This window comes from Xiphophorus couchianus, chromosome 9 (genome assembly GCF_001444195.1).
Source record: "Xiphophorus couchianus chromosome 9, X_couchianus-1.0, whole genome shotgun sequence".
NCBI lineage: Eukaryota > Metazoa > Chordata > Actinopteri > Cyprinodontiformes > Poeciliidae > Xiphophorus > Xiphophorus couchianus.
This window is the reverse complement of record NC_040236.1, coordinates 27,080,404-27,099,286: the sequence shown is the minus strand read 5'-3', so window position 1 is coordinate 27,099,286 and position 18,883 is coordinate 27,080,404. Positions and strand designations below refer to the sequence as shown.

At 41.8% G+C, this 18,883-nt stretch overlaps 2 protein-coding genes across 4 annotated transcripts in view; one reads left to right on the top strand and one right to left on the bottom strand.

Moving 5' to 3' along the window:
* LOC114150704 (regulator of nonsense transcripts 1) overlaps window positions 1-7,355 on the top strand; it is a 22,024-nt gene extending 14,669 nt beyond the window's left edge. For 2 of the 3 annotated variants that reach the window (XM_028027320.1, XM_028027318.1), the window contains exons 18-24: window positions 253-395; window positions 1,110-1,284; window positions 1,369-1,450; window positions 1,536-1,700; window positions 3,039-3,247; window positions 3,604-3,726; window positions 5,001-7,355. In XM_028027320.1, coding sequence (XP_027883121.1) covers window positions 253-395; window positions 1,110-1,284; window positions 1,369-1,450; window positions 1,536-1,700; window positions 3,039-3,247; window positions 3,604-3,723 — 894 coding nt within the window. In that variant the 3' untranslated portion in view covers window positions 3,724-3,726; window positions 5,001-7,355. The remainder of the gene's footprint in view (window positions 1-252; window positions 396-1,109; window positions 1,285-1,368; window positions 1,451-1,535; window positions 1,701-3,038; window positions 3,248-3,603; window positions 3,727-5,000) is intronic. The other variant, XM_028027319.1, reaches the window with a different exon arrangement.
* On the bottom strand, window positions 7,351-18,883 carry ddx49 (DEAD (Asp-Glu-Ala-Asp) box polypeptide 49). The gene is made up of 13 exons (XM_028027330.1): window positions 18,621-18,883; window positions 17,650-17,773; window positions 16,127-16,212; window positions 15,829-15,950; window positions 15,286-15,473; window positions 14,142-14,282; window positions 10,499-10,574; window positions 9,900-9,976; window positions 9,724-9,821; window positions 9,547-9,621; window positions 8,925-9,013; window positions 8,727-8,798; window positions 7,351-7,594 (listed from the first exon to the last, which is right to left on the bottom strand). Exons 1-13 carry the CDS (start codon window positions 18,733-18,735, stop codon window positions 7,430-7,432), a joined length of 1,428 nt encoding a protein of 475 aa, XP_027883131.1. The 5' UTR covers window positions 18,736-18,883; the 3' UTR covers window positions 7,351-7,429.

The following is an 18,883-nucleotide window of genomic DNA, read 5'->3' as shown; positions in this document are numbered from 1 at the left end:
ATTTTTTTGTTTTTATGTATTCATTTGTGGTTACTGTCCTTTTGGGTAGGCTTTTATTGTTGTATTGTTGTATACATTTCTCCTATGGGAGACTAATAAAATTATCTTATCAACACTGAACATTTACAGTGTATTCAAGCTACAACACCTGCAAACAGCTGAGTAATGACGAACCTTTACCCAGGGCTCCAGTTTATTTGACGTTATTTGATTTAATTACTTCAACTCTTCACTTGTATTGTTTCTGGACAGCAAGTGGAAATCGCCAGTGTGGACGCCTTCCAGGGCAGAGAAAAGGATTTCATCATCCTGTCCTGTGTTCGAGCCAACGAGCATCAGGGCATCGGCTTCCTGAATGACCCGCGGCGTCTGAATGTGGCGCTGACCAGAGCAAAGTAAGTGACCCTGCAGACAACAATTAAACCTTACCAAGTATTTCTGGTCTAGTTTCTAGTGCAAATATTTTAATACACATGAAATAAGACGATGTCAATAATTTCCCTCGTAAGAATAAGTACCAGTACCATTCACAGATTATTTTCTGTACAGCCAGATATTTTTCTCATGCTAAAAATGAAATAATTTGCCAGTAGAACTAATACATTTTTATCAATATTAAGGAATTATTGGCTTAAAACAAGCTCCTATTTCTTGCTAAAAAAATACTTAATTTAGTTTGTCTTATTTCAAGTGTACAAAGATATTTGCAGTAGAAACTAGACAAGAAATACTTTAAGATTTTGTATTTTTGCAGAGCACAAATGAAAACATAAATAAACTGAGTTAAAATTGCCCTTCAAAAAATATTAATAATCGTTATGGAAATTATCACGCTCGTTCTAATTGAATAAAATGTGGCCTCTGGTTTTTCTTTATTTGACAGTGGCCTAAACTCTTGATTCATATTTTTAAATATTTTGATCTCTGGATTAAATTAAGAATAATTTTGTGTTTTTGCAGTGTGGCCAATGATATTGAGAGTTTATAAATACAAGATGACCCTTTTATTGTTTTTAAGATGCATCTAAGTCAAGTATTAGTTTTATTTAAAATATCGAGGTTATTTTCTCTTTCTCAGCTTTTAACCCGTTGTCTTGTGTGTGCGTAAGGTACGGAGTGATCATCGTGGGGAACCCCAAAGCGCTGTCCAAGCAGCCGCTGTGGAACAACCTGCTGAACTACTACAAGGAGCAGAAGGTTCTGGTGGAGGGCCCGCTCAACAACCTCAGAGAGAGCCTCATGCAGTTCAGCAAGCCTCGCAAACTGGTCAACACCATCAACCCGGTCTGTGACTTATTCATCTGAAACGTCAGTTTTCCTCAGGTTTTCGGGTTTAATGAACTAATATTGTTGTGCGTTGAATGTTAGGGAGGACGTTTCATGAGCACCGCCATGTACGACGCCCGCGAGGCGCTCATCCCAGGCTCCGCCTACGACCGCAGCAGCGCTGGTATTTATTCACCGTTTTAAAATCACACGTTATTTCTACAGTCGTCTGCGTTTGTCCTCGACTGATGTGCTGAATTGTGTTTCAGCTGGACGTCCGTCCAACATGTATTTCCAAACTCACGATCAGATCGGGATGATTGGAACCGGGCCGGGTCAGATGGCGGCCATGAACATCCCGATACCCTTCAACCTGGTGATGCCCCCGATGCCTCCGCCCAGCTATCTGGGTCAGACCAACGGCCCGGCTGCAGGTACTTAGAACATCTTTTTTCTCTGTGCATACACTGTTTGTATCTTCACTGGTTTGTAGCTTCTCGCACTCTAAGGGTGTGAAATAAAACGAGACACTGGGAGTGTGTAAAGAGCAGGACAGCCAAAGAGGAAAACATGGAAACTTTTGGAGTGTTTTGTTTTTCACGCCTGATAGTTTGATGCAACATTTGTTACGGTTCACTTTCTCATTGCTCTACTGTCAAACGATCCAAATCCTTTGAAAAACCTTTTCCCCTCCTCGCCTGTGGGGGCGCTGCACCAATAATAACTGAAGGAAACAACTCAAAAGCCTCCGAAGGCAGATTTCTGAGCAACTTTCTTCTTCATGAAATGTAAATAAAAATATCGTCCGATTTTAGTGGTTGTATAATTTCTCTTTTGTCTTTGGTAAAAAAAACAACACAAGCTACTTCTCCCGCTACCACTAGACTCTCACGTTTGTTTTGGCTGTATTTACCCAGAATGCCCTGTGCTATAGTCCACTTCTTGCTTTTAGAGCGGTCTCTGGTCTGCTTGCACTCTAACCACACCGGAGTTCACTTTTTCGGTCCACACTAGAGTCTGATGACACATTCACACCTCACCAATCAAACTAGAGCACACGTGTCAAACTCAAGGCCCGGGGGCCAAATCTGGCTCGCCGTAGCTTTTTAAATGGCCCTTTAGACTCCAAATTAGATTAATAAGTCTCTCCAGTTTTTCACAAATCTGCAAAATTCACACAAAACCAACAAATCTCCACATTTTTACTGATTTTACTGCTATTTTTCTCAAAATTGGTCAAAAACCAAAAATTGGTTTTTGACCAAGTGACTCCTGTCTCAGGCTGATTGATTTTGATTTTAAGTGACTGCTGTCTCAGGCTTATGATGTGGAGTTATAGTCCATGAGCGATACGGTAATTAATAAAAAGTCACATTTAACATAATACATTAGCACAAATATTGCAAAAAATCCTTACAAACATTTTAAACTGCCACCACAAAATCTGCACATTTTTTCTGAAAAAAACAACCCCACTAAAACAATCACAAAATCCTGGAAGAACAGCTATTTATTGATATTTTAACAGTTTTAATATATTCTGGCACAAGCAGCCCTTTAAGAACATTCTTATTGTTGATATGGCCCAAAATAAAAATGAGTTTGCCTCCCCTGAACTAAATAAACTATGACAACATGGTGTTTGTGAATGTCATCTGTTACTTACTGATGGCTTTTAGTTTCTGGTATAAATATAATTTATTTGGATACTCAGTTTTGTTTTGTAGATTTTATTTTTTTTCTCACCTCTGTGTTTCTTCCTTCGTCTTCAGGCCGCGGTGCCATGAAGGGTAAACCTGGACGTGGAGGAAGGCAGCGGGTCCGCGGCTCGGCTCACCACGGCAACGGGCCCAACAGCCAGGCCAGCCAGGACGGGGCTTCCCAGTCCTTCTCCCAGGGGCCACTGACTCAGGGTTACATCTCCATGAGCCAGCCCTCTCAGATGAGCCAACCTGGCCTCTCCCAGCCAGAGTTGTCCCAGGTAACACACAGATACTCAGGGTTTAACAACATCTACCTTTTATTACAGAGAATATCTAAACTTGAGGGTTTTTTTCTTTATTTTCGGTCATTTATTTTTATTTTTGTGACGTTTGGATAAATTCAGTTGAATTTCAGTTTACAAATTCAATAAACCAAACAGGTTTTAAGTTAAGTTATTGAAACTTAAAGTTTTCAATAACTTTATTGAAAAGTTATTGAAAGTAACTTTTCTCCTCGTTATCTGGGAAATGTGTTTTCCATTAACCTTAAAACAAATCATGCTGATGTTTAGGAAGTTAGTTTGATTTGCGTGTTTCTGATGCTTCCTGTCTTCTTCTTCTTCTTCTTCTGCAGGATAGCTACCTGGGCGACGAGTTCAAGTCCCAGATCGATGTAGCTTTGTCCCAGGACTCGACTTACCAGGGTGAACGTGCGTACCAGCATGGCGGGGTGACTGGACTGTCACAGTATTAAAGTGTAAGTAGCTACGGTTCGCTCACTAACGCATTTATTTAATCAGTTAGCGAATCAATGAGTGAAGGAACAACTAGAAAAATGGTTAATTGTGATATTTTTAATAAATTGAGATGCGACACAAGAAAAGTATTGCAAATTCTCAGCTGCCTTTCGTAAAATTACCTGGTTTATTTCTTACCGTGACAGGCCTAGTATTAATGTCCGATATCAGTATTAAGTTTTAATAATGGTGCATCCTGAATATACAAAGATCTGTAATTAATTTGGAAAATATATGAATAATTAAATATATAAAATGTTTAAAGCCAATATCAATTATTCCGTGTTGCAGGATTTTTTCTTTCTTGATCAGTTTTAGCTATCATGCAGTTAACCAGCCACTCAGTGTAAATCATGTCATGGACTCAAAATCAGAAAATATAAAACAATTTACTACAAAAATTAATGATTTAATATTTAACCAACTCAACCAAAGTTACTAATTTTATATAAGCTTTGGTACCTTATTTATTATCTTCAGTTCATTTAACATATTTTAATATCAGAGTGAGCTGAGTAAATATAAAATTAACTGATGATTTCTTTTTTGTGAATTTAAAATTTTGGGGGCTTGGTTGGAGTAGATTTTTATTCCCCTGAAAATGTTGCATTTTTTCACTTAAAGTGATTACCTGAGGATTAATGTTTTGATTTTTGATTTAGTATTAAGACTCAAAATAAACTTTAAAGCTGCAGTTTGTTACGTTGATTAAAAAATGTGAGAAAGATGATCTGCGAAAAGATCGATCTCCTCCACATCCTCCTTGTGCTAATGTTGCTGTCTGAAGAAATGTACTGACCAAACACAACCAATCAGACCCAGAGGCGTCTTAGAGCTGTCAATCATCCTCATGTACTCGCTGTTCAATGTGCTAATGGCAGAGAAACAACTTAGTATTGCAGGAAAACCATTTATCTGCTGCCATCGGTGGCTATGCTAACTAGCCTGAGCATTCACAACAGGCTATGCTAGCTGCTATCAGAGACCATAGGGGAGAGAGAGGAATGATTGACAGCGTTAAGACCCGCCTCCGGTCTCTGATTGGTTGTTTCCAGTTAGCACTGGGAGGAGACAGAGGAGCTTCATAGTTTTTTCTTTTTCCCTCCACTGATTATCTATCTCTTACCGTACTGCAACAACATGATATTTTAAAAATATATTTTATATTACACTCTGCAGCTTTAAATACATAGTAAACAAAAGTCAATCTGAAAAGCGGCTTTCTGTGTTCCAGGTTGCCTGAAGAAGGGAGCTAGGCTTGAGCTGAGCTTAGTTCATCAGCTTTTTAATCCGGGAAATAATAAAAACATAAAATGGATACCTGTTTTCCTCTGCTACATCCGAAGCACCACCAAGTGAAAGCGACGGGATAGCGAAACCAAACCGATGACCAGCGAGAGAATGGGAGGGAAGAAGAAGGAGGAGGAGGAGAGAGCGCTAACAGACGGGCAGCGAGACGGAAAGAGGCCGCGTGAGCGAGCGAGCGAGAGGCGACGTCCGTGCTGAGTGAAGGAGGAAAGTCGAGGATCTGGCGGCATCAGGTCGGGCTGCTGAGGGAAACAGACGAGAGATCCGCGGTCTCTCCTGAGAATCCAAGAGGCTCCGCTCCCCCAAACCCCAACCCCGGCCGTCCACACCCGCAGCTTCTGGGAAACGCTCCAGGATCAAAGCCAATCAGTGGAATTTTGAAGAACTCTAAAAATTTGGACAGAAACAAAACGACACTCTCTCTCCCCGACCTCACCTGAAGACGGGCTGATCGCCAACCTGCCTCAACGTCCCAGAGAATTAAAAACGATTCGGCTCGTCGGGGGAGGACACCCCGCCGGGCCCGGACTCCTCGGCAGCCTCCGCAGGAAGCAGCAGTCGACTCTCCCTCTCAGAGGACGCAGGAACACTCCAGTCTGACGTCGAAATGCCTTCGTTTGCCTCGGGAACCGCCGGCGCCGTCACAAGGTCTCCAGCGAGGCGGCGGCGGACGCGGCGCGCGGACTTCAGGCAGGCATGAGACGCAAATCCCGCCGACCGACGTGGTGATCGCCACGGGACAGTTTTTCTTCTCTGAATACCTTTCTTACCACAGAGCACAAAATTGCATCGAAAAATAATAATAGTTGGTGAAACTATCAAAACATGACCAGCAGTAAATATTTGGCTCAGTGTCATTTGATGTTTCAGCTTAAGGCTTTTTTTTCCTACTGTAATCTCACGACAGTGGCGGGTGGTTGTTGGCGTTTCGCTTCATGACCAGATTTATTTTATTTTATTTTTGACTGTACTCTGTGTGCTTAGATTGGCGAATGCTTAAACGCTTTGTGCTGAGGGGTTCCTCGGAGCGGAAAGTGTTTTTTTTCCACACCCAATGAACGAATCCCCGCTTGAGTTGGGAGTGGAATAAGTGTGGAGGGAAACGACGAGGCAATCGAACCACTGAGAGGTAGAAAAGGAAGGTGGCTGAGGGAGAAACCAGTTCGGAAACAAAATATTTATAAAGAAAAGGTGTGGCTGTTTGGCCAAACTACCGTAATTGGGGATGAGATTAATCCTGTAATTTTAAAACTTCCTGATCAGCAGGAACGCCGTTAGCTCTGATCAGATGACGGTGGGATGAATTAAAAGATACAAATACTAATCAGTGCCTAAAACCATTCAACCTTCAGATAAAAAGCTGCAGCACAGCCATGAATGTAGTTAGGAGTTGAACTACCAGCATTTGACGACCCCTTAGAGCAAGATGGCCGCCACAGAAAGGAGTTTTGTTGAATCAGCGAGGTTGATGTTGGTCTTGACTAAAAGCCACCTTCCTTCTCTGTGGAGTAAAAACAGGCTGGTCGAGTTTATTTTACCTTCAGTGGCGTTTTGATTTGTCCAGAGCTGTTCTGCTTGCTTTATGTATTTTATTCCTTTTTGGAGATTTATGACGTTTTAGCTTCCTGGAGATCTGAGGGCCTTTTTGTTGTTCAATCAGTTGCTGCTGTGTGCATCATGATCAGCGGGTGGTGTTGTTTTTTTGGCCCATTTCTACAAAGATTTCTCTTTTGTAGCATTTTGCTGACTACAGGAAGGAGGCAGACGCCGTTTTCCTTCCCTCACCTGGACTTTTGTATCCTCCTCAAACTGTCCGATGGGATTGTAGTTTTGTAAGCAACACTTCCTGTAAGAATGTAGCCCTCACCTGCTTCTCACGTCTGCAGACATGTGACAATCCTGTTCCGGGTAGATGATGTTTAACTCAGAGTTTTGTTGACATCCGGCTCTCATTTGTGCTATAAATTATTTTAACCCGCTCCACTGAAGGCCTAACATGTTGATAGCTTTAATGGAAAACGCTGCCCTAATATAGTTTTGTAGTTTTTCCATCATCGGAGCGGCGGTCGGTTGAAACGCGCAGTGATTTTTATCTTAGAAGTGGTTCAGTAGATTTGCTCAAACATCTGCATCCGATCTGAATATTTGAGTTCAGAGATTAAATTCGTGGATTTAATGTGATGTAAATAGCGTTTGAAGCAGTGGATATTCTTTGCAGTGCTGTTTTATCACAAGACGGTGTTTCCCTTGGTAACTGAATCAATAAAGGTAGTCGATTTGAGCTTCAGTGACATGAACTTTATTTGCATATAGAAACATATATATATATATATATATATATACAAGAGGCAGCTCTTATGATGCGGTCAGCTCTGCCTTTTTGTTCTTGGTCTGTTTTCTCTTCTTCAGTTGTCCGTGTTTCTGTCTTTGAATGCTCTCCTGGATTTTCTGCTTGAATTTCTTCTTCTGGCTCCGGATCTTCTGCAGCTCGGCCTTCCTCTTGGCCTCCAGGTCCGGGTCCTGCCACGGCAGAGAGGTCGCAAATCAACGGCAGGAACTTTAAAACGAATGGATTCAGTTTCCATCAACACTCAATAACAGAGAAGGCGGTAAATGAAAGATCCCTCCGTCTTATTTACACTGAGGAATTTTAGTTTAACAGGCACAATATGCAAAAAAATAAAATATTTCTCTTAAGCCTGGGGTGTTTAAAGTGTGGCCCGGGGGCCATTTGTGACCCTTGAAATTATTTTGTTGGGCCAACAAAATAGAAAACAATTCATGACCCAGAAATTTGGAAACTGACTCTTTTAATAAGGCAACAGTCTGGAGGCCTTTTTATGTTTTGGATCTTTTAAAGATATAAATTTAATAAATTTATTTTTTAGTAGATAAAACTAAAAAAAAATATCCTAAATTAGTTTTTAATAACACCTGGTTAAATAAAATTTTACCATTTGATAAATTTTGTGGGCCACCAGTAGCTTAAATTAGAAAGTTCACTGGCTTAAACTAACCATGAATTAAAGTTAAAATTGAAAATAGTTTCAATGTCCACAAGAACAGCAGTAGGAACTTGACAAAACTGTAAGTTACTCTTGTTGTTGCTAGGTAACCACAAGTTATTCTACAGGGTGTGAGAGGATGAGTGGTTAAAGCCTTTCCTCTGCCTACATCCCCCAGAATGCTGTGCGGTTCTGATTGGAATGAGTATATTCTATCAGATGTTCTATCTACCAACACTGATCACATTTCTATTGTAATATATATATATTGTTGATTTATTATGTGCAGGAATTGTAAAGCAAAACATGTACTGTGGCTAGTCACTACACTGCAAAAACAAATCAGGATTTTTGGTGTAGTTTCTATCACAAATATCTTAATACACTTAAAATAATTTAAAACTAGCTTACAAGTAACTTTTCAGCATGAAATAGGAGTTTGTTTTAAGTAAATAATTTCTTAATATTCATTTTAAAAAGTACTAGTTACAAATGAAATAATCTGCCAGTGGACCAAGACATTTTAACTTGTTATTGCTAAAGGTAATTTTTTATTAACTTTAAACCATACTTAAATCAACACGTCTCTTTCTGAACTATACAACTAATAAATGAATTAATCTGTGATATGTGCAGCTGTTAGTCACCTTCCCCTCCAGGATCAGCTGTTTCCGCTTGTTAATCTCCTTTTTCTCATCAAAGTCCGTCGATTCCAGCCTCTGTAACAGAATTTTAAATAAATTCACATTTTTACATCATGGCTGCCAATGAAGCAACAACTAGAGGATGTTTTTATTTTTAGATGACAAAATACATAAATCCTTAATGAGAAGAGAAGAACGTACAATTTCACACTCCCGCCGAGTCACGTTGACTTGTGTGAGGATCTTCAAGACTTCTTTCTCCTCCATGGGATATTCCTTCAGCTTCGTCTCTGCAGAAAAAATAAATAAAATAAAATCTGCCTGAACTGTCCTCCAGTCAATGATTGATTTATCAAGCTAGCTTAGCAATTATTAGTTATAGTAGTAATTTTAGTTTTTTCATACTTTGACCTTTTTGAATTCTGCACCTAAAAGTTAACTTAAGTATTGTATTTTGATTATATATACATTAATTGGGTAATAAATACTCAACAGAAGATACCATTTTCAAAAACATGTATTAAATTATTGTTGAACAACAACTGACTGTCATTTTATTCCAACTTTCGCTGTCGGCATTTTGGGGACTATGAAGAGCATGGAGAGCCGTAATTTGCTGACAACTGCTTGTGTTGGAAGAAACAAAATTCCCTTCAGGTCAAAAGGCTGATAAATAAATTCATAAACACACATAAGAAGGATATTATATCTGTAATTTCAGCACGCTCTAGCTAGTTTTATAAACACGCAGTACAGTTTCTATTAGTTATAGTTTTCCCCCTCATTATTGTTTTTATTTTATTATAATAATGTTCAGACTTACTGGTCTGCTCCTCGATCGAATGCACCAGATGGATGTCGTACTGCGTCACCAGTGTGATTGACACTCCGTTCCTCCCTACAAAGAGAAAAATCAAAAATGACATTTATTCACCAAATCAATCAATTCAGAGTGGATTAAACATGGCCGCCATGATGTTAGTGTAAACCAGCCTGCTACCTGCTCTCGCTGTTCTCCCGACTCGGTGGATGTAGATCTTGGGAAGTCCTGGGGTGTTATGGTTGATGACGACCTGGACTGTTGGAATATCCAAACCCCTGAAGTCGGAGCAAACAGAAACCATCAGAACAAACCCGATAACCGTCCTAAAACGAGTCCAATCTACGATAACTCACCTGGCAGCCACATCCGTCGCGATCAGGATTTTATAGACGCTGGCCTTGAACTTGGCCAGGTTGGCGAATCGTTGTTTCTGCAGAAACAAAATGGCCGCCATTTATTTTAAATGATCATTTCTCGGGCAAGAGTACACTGCAAAAACACAAAATCTTACCAAATATTTTTGGTCTAGTTTCTAGTGCAAATAACTTAAAACACTTAAAATGATACAAACATAAAAGTGACATTTTAGCAAGACATAAGAGCTTGTTTTCAGTAAATAATGCCTTAATTTTATCGAAAAAGTTGTAGTTCCATTGGGAGATGTTTTTACTCACCAGTGAAACAATCTGCCAGAGGAACTACGGCTTTTTCATCAATATTAAGGAATTACTGACTGAAATTAAGCTCCTATATGTTGCCAAAAAATCATTTGTAGGTAAATTTTGTCTTATTTCAGGTCACTAATATATTTGCACTAGAAACTAGATCAAAAATACTTGTTAAAAATGTTGATTTGTTTGCAGTGTAACTGATCAGAACATGCTGCTTTGGATGAAGTTAGTCGTTGACGTCATTACTGACGTTTCTAATCAATTCTTCTGATCAGTCTCACCTGTTTCATCATGGAGTGCAGGCAGACTGTAGGAAAGTTGAACGCCTGCAGCATCATCGTGAGAATCTGGCAGCTCCTAAAAAAAAAAAAAAATATTTAATGTTTGATTTTTCTCTACCTGATCAATGCACTTTTAATTATTTATTTATTTTTAACTTATTCATACACAAATTAGAAAACAAGAAAAGGAAAAAGAATTTGAACAAAACTAATACAGAAATAAACAATATTTAAATTCCTTCCAATGGTAACAGATACCTTCATCAAAACCCAAACAGAAACATCTTTCTTGTATATTTCTACAAAACATCTTCAAGGAATTTCAGTTGAGTCAATCGACAAACTCATAAAATAAAATAAACAATCATCAAACCTGACTGCATTTGTTTAGTAAGTGAGTTTTATGCTCCTCCATGGGCTGCCACCTTATCGTGGTGGAGGGGTTTGAGTGCCCCAATGATCCTAGGAGCTATGCTGTCTGGGGCTTCATGCCCCTGGTAGGGTCACCCAAGGCAGACAGGTCCTAGGTGAGGGACCAGACAAAGTGCAGCCTGAAGACCCCAATGATGAGTAAAAACATTGGACTTGGTGTTCCCTCGCCCGGACGCGGGTCACCGGGGCCCCACTCTGGAGCCAGGCCTGGAGGGGGGGCACGATGGCGAGCGTCTGGTGGCCGGGCTTTTACCCATGGAGCCCGGCCGGGCTCAGCCCGAAGAGGAAACATGGCCCCCTCCGCCTACGGGTGGGGGGACGGGTTCTGACTGTCGTTTGTGCTTACGGGCCGAACGACAGTTCAGATTACCCACCCTTTTTGGAGTCCTTAGAGGGGGTACTGGAGAGTGCTCCTCCTGGGGACTCCCTTGTTCTGCTGGGGGACTTCAACGCTCACGTGGGCAACGACAGTGAGACCTGGAGGGGCGTGGTTGGGAGGAACGGCCCGCCCGACCTGAACTCGAGCGGTGTTCTGTTGCTGGACTTCTGTGCTCGCCATGGATTGTCCATAACGAACACCATGTTCAAGCATAAGGGTGTCCATATGTGCACTTGGCACCAGGACACCCTAGGCCGCAGTTCGATGATCGACTTTGTCATCGTTTCATCGGATCTGCGGCCGTATGTCTTGGACACTCGGGTGAAGAGAGGTGCGGAGCTGTCCACTGACCACTACCTGGTGGTGAGTTGGCTCCGGTGGTGGGGGCGAAAGCCGGTCAGACCTGGCAGGCCCAAACGTGTTGTGAGGGTCTGCTGGGAACGTCTGGCGGAATCCCCTGTGAGACGGAGCTTTAACTCCCATCTCCGGCAAAACTTCGAACACGTCCCGGGGGAGGTGGGGGACATGGAGTCTGAGTGGACCGTGTTCCGTGCCTCCATTGTCGAGGCGGCCGATCGGAGCTGTGGCCGCAAGGTTGTCGGTGCCTGTCGCGGCGGCTACCCTCGAACCCGTTGGTGGACACCTTCGGTGAGGGATGCCGTCAGGCTGAAGAAGGAGTCCTATCGGGCCTTTTTGGCCTGTGGGACTCCGGAAGCAGCTGATGGGTACCGGCGGGCGAAGCGGCATGCGGCTCGGGCGGTTGCTGAGGCAAAAACTCGGGCGTGGGAGGAGTTTGGAGAGGCCATGGAGAAAGACTTCCGCACGGCTTCGAGGCGATTCTGGTCCACCATCCGGCGTCTCGGGGGGGAAGCGGTGCAGCACAAACACTGTTTATAGTGGGGATGGTGTGCTGCTGACCTCTACTCGGGACGTTGTGGGTCGGTGGGCAGAGTACTTCGAAGACCTCCTCAATCCCACCAATATGCCTTCCACTGAGGAAGCGGAGCCTGGGGACTCTGGGTTGGGCTCTCCAATCTCTGGGGGCGAGGTCGCCGAGGTGGTTAAAAAGCTCCTCGGTGGCAAGGCCCCGGGGGTGGATGAGATCCGCCCGGAGTTCCTTAAGGCTCTGGATGTTGTAGGGCTGTGTTGGTTGACGCGACTCTGCAATATCGCATGGACATCGGGGGCAGTTCCCCAGGATTGGCAGACTGGGGTGGTGGTCCCCCTGTTCAAAAAGGGGGACCGGAGGGTGTGCTCCAATTATAGAGGGGTCACACTCTTAAGCCTCCCTGGCAAGGTCTATTCAGGGGTCCTGGAGAGGAGGGTCCGTCGGACAGTCGAACCTCGGATTCAGGAAGAGCAGTGTGGTTTTCGTCCTGGTCGTGGAACACTGGACCAGCTCTACACCCTCGGCAGGGTCCTGGAGGGTGCATGGGAGTTCGCCCAACCAGTCTACATGTGTTTTGTGGACTTGGAGAAGGCGTTCGACCGTGTCCCTCGGGGAGCCCTGTGGGGGGTTCTCCGGGAGTATGGGGTACCGGGCCCTTTGATACGGGCTGTCAGGTCCCTGTATGACCGGTGTCAGAGTCTGGTCCGCATTGCCGGCAGTAAGTCGGGCTCGTTTCCGGTGAGAGTTGGACTCCGCCAGGGCTGCCCTTTGTCACCGATTCTGTTCATCACTTTTATGGACAGAATTTCTAGGCGCAGCCAAGGTGTTGAGGGGATCCGATTTGGTGGCCTTAGGATCTCATCTCTGCTTTTTGCAGACGATGTGGTCCTTTTGGCTTCATCAGATCGTGATCTGCAGCTCTCGCTGGAGCGGTTCGCAGCCGAGTGTGAAGCGGCCGGGATGGGGATCAGTGCCTCCAAATCCGAGGCCATGGTCTTGAGCCGGAAAAGGGTAGAGTGCCTTCTCCGGGTCAGGGGGCGTGTCCTGCCCCAAGTGGAGGAGTTTAAGTATCTCGGGATCTTGTTCACGAATGGGGGAAGAAGGGAGCGGGAGATCGACAGGCGGATTGGCGCAGCGTCTACTGTCAAGCGGGCGCTGTACCGGTCCGTCGTGGTGAAGAGAGAGCTGAGCCAAAAAGCGAAGCTCTCCATTTACCGGTCGATCTACGTTCCCACCCTCATCTATGGTCATGAGCTTTGGGTCATGACCGAAAGAACGAGATCGCGGATACAAGCGGCCGAAATGGGTTTTCTCCGTAGGGTGGCTGGGCTCTCCCTTAGAGATAGGGTGAGAAGCTCAGTCATCCGGGAGGGACTCAGAGTAGAGCCGCTGCTCCTTCACATCGAGAGGAGCCAGTTGAGGTGGCTTGGGCATCTGGTCAGGATGCCTCCTGGACGCCTCCCTGGTGAGGTGTTCCGGGCACGTCCCACCGGGAGGAGGCCCCGGGGAAGACCCAGGACACGCTGGAGGGACTATGTCTCTCGGCTGGCCTGGGAACGCCTCGGGATTCCCCCGGAGGAGCTAGAAGAAGTGGCTGGGGAGAGGGAAGTCTGGGCCTCCCTTCTGAAGCTGCTACCCCCGCGACCCGACCTCGGATAAGCGGAAGAAGATGGATGGATGGATGGAGTTTTATGCTTTTTATTTAAAGAGTGAAAACAAAAGTTGTAACTCCTCACAACAATTATTCCACATTTAAGGTTTATTTGATCCATAAAGCCAGATTGCAGAATATTAAGAAGAAAGTTGCACCTATTTAATTTCAGAATGCTTTTTGTGAATTACTTTGTACAAAGTAAGTAGAATTTACTTTTTTTAGCGCCTCATATAAACCTATAGATCACAAAGGGAAGATAATTAAACTCGGCATGTTTGTGGCTCCTTACTTGCAGGTGTTGGTGAAGATGATGATGGACCAGTCGTCATGCTGGTCTGTGAATGTCTGGATCAGATGGACCAGGTACGCGTCCTTCACCTTCTCTGGAGTCAGGATGTACCTCTGATCCAGCTCCTCCACTGTCCGCGTCCTCACACCAACAATAATATCAACAACAATTAATCAATTATTAAAATAAAACTTATTTAGTAGTTGATTAACTGTTAATCGGAGTAAACAGACTCGGAGAAAAACAGTCAGAGCAAAAACTGTACATAAAATATACACTTTTTCTTTTTAAAACTTTTTGTCTGTAAATATGATACCAAAAAGTTCTGAAGTTTTAACTTCATCTGGTTCAAATTCTGTAAAAAAAAACAACAAAATCTTAAGCATCTTTCCAGTTATTGATCAGTAAATCAAAACAATCAAAGATCAGTTCTAAAATGTATCCATATTCAGTCAATGCAGTCTTGAAATTAAAAGTATTTTTTATGCTTTGCTACAAAAGATTAAGCTTTCACCAACAGAAAGCTGTTTTCATTGATTTCAGGCAACAAAATGTTTATTTTGGAAAGAAATTGAATTATTTCAATTCATTTGCATTTTTATATATTCCTAATATTTTTAAAATAAAAAAACTACAGAATGTGGTAATTTTTTTATCTGATTAATTGTCCAAATGATTGATTACAGAAGTAATGAAAAGCTGCAGCCTTATTAAAAACAATGACAAATCATGAGTTTACAAAAAGTGAAAGAAAAATAGCAGTTTTCTCTCTCAACTCCTGTTTAAATTCAATTACAGCTAAAAAAAAAAAAAAAACAGAAAACGTCAAAGTATTCAGCAGGATTTTACATGAAAGACCAAAACAAACTGGTCCATATTTGTGAAGTGAAGGGAAAATAATACATGATACTAATTTCCTTTTATAAATAGAAACCTACAAAGCTTGCATTCAGCCGCGCTGAGTCAACACTTTTTACCTCCAAATTTCAGCAATTTTTCTGGAATATTTTTATTAAATTTGACTCAAAAGTTTCCAGGTTTCATCACCCAACGTCTCCTGAGCTGGGAACTTTAACTGATAAAGTTGGACTTTGCTCGGCAGAGCCGGCGGTTCTAGACTATGATAATTATGGGGTTGACTCACTCGGACGTGCTCTCCCAGAAGAAGGGCTTGTTCATGGCGATGCTCTTCAGCTCCTGCAGGGTGTCGGTGAGCGTGGCGCTGAACAGCAGCGTCTGGCGTTTGGCCGGCAAGACGCTCAGGATCACCTGCAGGTCTTTGGTGAAGTCGGTGCAGCCCTGCTCCAGCAGCCGGTCCGCTTCGTCCAAAATCTGACAGAAAAACACAATAAAGCACAAAAAGAGTCACAAGTGGGCAGTCGGCAAAAACAAAACTGCTTCAGGAACTTTAACTTCAGGTTTACATGTTTCTGACTTTAGCTTCAAGAGCAATAAATCAAATAATCGGATGATATATCAGAAATAAAGCATACATCTGAAACCATAAATAAAATGAATAAATAATACTCTAAACAAAACGGATCTTTAAAAAATATTAATGATCGGAATGTAAATTATTGAGCTCCTTTCTGTTTTTCATGCAATTAATTAATTGGTTCATTAATTGCAACAGATTTAAATCTTTGTTCCATCAGTGATAAAATATTTATATAAATTTTTTCCTCACCAAGAACTTGATCTTTCTCATGTTGAAGGTGTCGGAGCTGCGGATGTGGTCGGCCAGCCGACCCGGCGTTGCCACGACAACATGAGGCTGGTTGGACAGCTCCACGGCCTGGCTCACCATGTCTGTCCAGACGGCACCACACAGGAAACCAGTCACTCACAACAAGGCAGAAATTAAACTGGAAGCAACATTTTCCACTTTATCCTGTAAACGTTTCTTTCTCTTCATTTAAACACAGAAATCAAGCGATGCTGAATTCTGATGCGGCCGGTTCTGACGCGACGCTAAACGTAGTTACCCATTCCTCCGACGACGATGCAGTCTCTCAGACCCAGAGGTTTGCCCAGGACTCTGAATTGCTCTGCAATCTGATAGGCCAGCTCCCTGCGTGACATCACATGACAAGTTTTAAAAAAACAACTGAGAAATAGAGAATCTGTAGAGATTTTATTGCTTTAATGGTGACGTATGGGATTAGTCTATAGGCGATACCAAACATGTTCGTTACATTTTTTGCACAAAATCATTCTTAGATAATGAGATTTTAGTCAGCTCAGTTCTGTCTATTTTCTCTTTTAAGGCATCTTGTCACTTTAAATCCCAATAAGGTGCTACTGGGTGGGCAAATTATGCAACTGTACATCTTTGAAAAGTAGAAGTAGATCCTGCTGCACAAACAAGAATTCAGAAAGTTGTTTCTGGATGGTAAGTCAACAACAAAACACTTCAATTTTCCAGCAGCCATTGTACAACGCATCTAGTGGTAAAAACAGCTGACAAAATGTGCTGGAGCTCTGCTGCGGTTGCTAGGTAACAGGGTACCTCTGACGGTTTTTGAAACTGCTCATTTTCCAGAAACTGAAAAACGTAAACTTATTGTCAAAAAACATCTGAGGTTTTCTTTTAAAGCTCTTATGCTGTTTTTAGAAGCAGCAGAAACCCAAATGGAAGTAAAATAACATGCAAATCATGAATTTTGCATAAAAGTCTTAAAAGGTACATGTCACATTTTCACATCAGCGACGCTAAGGCCATTAAATCTCAGCCTGGAAAAGCATCTAGAGCTAAAACTAGTGACATTGGAATAATAAATAAAATATGAAGTAAGGAATTGAAAATTTAGGCATGAATATTACAAAACATGTTCAGCTCTGGGACATTCCTCTGTAGAGTCACGTCTGAATAAAAGCGATATTATTTAACCTCTAAACAAGTAAAAAATACTGCAGTGATGCTCATCATTTGAAAATATTTATTTTAAAATAAATATCTAGCAGGAGAATGCTAAACAATTTAGAAACCAAAATCCAAGTTTGAATACATAAATATTTACAAAAACATTAAGGGGCAAAGCAACAGACATGTAACTGCGCAGCGAAAAGCCAGAGAGTTCACTAGTAATCTTTCAGCTTTTTTCCATCAGTGGCAAGCAGACAAAGGGCCAGTTGGTGAAATCTGATCCCTCCGTTTATAAACTGTGAATGGATTTAAATTATTATAAATCCTGCATGAAAGGTTCCTAAATGAAGCAAATCTCTATGAATCTGTGTCAAGCACCAACATCATGTTTTTATTTACTGTGGGGTTTAATTTAACTTCGTTCCACTGAGTTTTTGGTTGAAAAAAACATTTTTGCCCCGTTTTTGTTTAATTATTATTCATATTTCTATTCAACAGTTTTTCTCTCAGTGGCTTTATTCAGAGTGAAATGTCAAGACAATAACCTTTGTGTTTGTATTTTAAAAACTTCAATTATAAATGCTATTTATATGCTGAGACAAGATCTCTGTGATAACTGGATGTGAATCTGTGACCTCTGACCTGGTGGGAGTGAGAACCAGGCAGAAGATGCCGTACGGCTCCTCCGACAGTTTCTGCAGCACCGGCAACACGAAGGCCGCCGTTTTCCCACTTCCCGTCTTGGCGCAGCCCATGCAGTCGCGCCCTGAGAGGAGAAACGGATCTGGATCAGAACCAGAACAAGGTCCTGCTGAAAAGGCTAAAAACGGAGGGCCATTTTCTTCTCTAATAAGTGTATTAAACAAATGATTATGATCAGTTATTTGTTTTAAACTTGTATAACTTTTAAACTGACAAACCAAAAATAAGATTCTGTGTTAAACAAACCGTCACTGAAATAAAAGACAAATCCATCATCATACCAGAAACCTCAAGTTTATAAAGTTTTACATTTTATCACATTACAATCACAACCATAGACAGACAGATATATAAACGTTACATCAAAAATACTAATATTGTTTTAGATCTAATTTTTTTGTCATTAAGTTGTAAAGTGCATTTTTTAAATTTTCATTTGTTTCAACATCCCACATACGGAAACTTTCCTGTGAAGGTTTTCTCTTTTTCTTTATTTTAAAACCTAAAACTGATAGAAAATTACCTTCCTTAAAAATGACAAAATATTTCCTGAACTAGATATTTATCAAAAATTACAAGTTGAAGGTCAAGCCGCTGGACTGAGGCAAAATTGTAGATTTGTGGTCTATAAAATGCAACAAAATACACCCAAATTTGTAGTTTAAACGTGATAAAATGTGGACATTAAAACTACCTAAACAAATAATTTCAGTAAATCTCGATGTACTTGTGCTATTAGTGCATGTTCGTCTATCTGTTGCACATTTTGGGAAAGCAGATCGTAGATTCGGCTTAAAAAGAGCTTAATGTCATTTATTTTTTACTTTAAAACCATAAACACATAAAGCGAGCTGGTAAAATGTGGGCTAAATGCAGCTTTTTATCCTCCACTTAAGCAGAAGAGCCGTTACCTTCCAGGATGGGTGGGATGCAGTTTTCCTGAACCGGAGTGGGTTTGTTGAGCCCCAGCTGTTTACATTGCTTCACCAGCCAGTCCGACAGGCCCACGGACGACAAGTCGCTCATTTTAAATTATAGTAATACAAAAAGACTCTAAATTAACATTTATGAGGGTTTTTTTTAGGCTAAAACACTATTTTTGCGTTAACTCGAATCCTCGTGTTTGTTCCACAGCCGCCATGATGCTAAGTAACAACGTGACGCTTACGGAAGT

What these genes read in the sequence shown, in the direction of transcription:
- ddx49 (XM_028027330.1), bottom strand. Translation starts at nt 18,735, where the DNA reads ATGAGCGACTTGTCGTCCGTGGGCCTGTCGGACTGGCTGGTGAAGCAA. An exon ending in TTCTGGGAGAGCACGTCCGA is followed by an intron (nt 14,283 to 15,285) that starts GTGAGTCAACCC and finishes TGTTGGTGTGAG; the next exon opens with GACGCGGACAGTGGAGGAGC. An exon ending in GCGACGGATGTGGCTGCCAG is followed by an intron (nt 9,822 to 9,899) that starts GTGAGTTATCGT and finishes CTCCGACTTCAG; the next exon opens with GGGTTTGGATATTCCAACAG.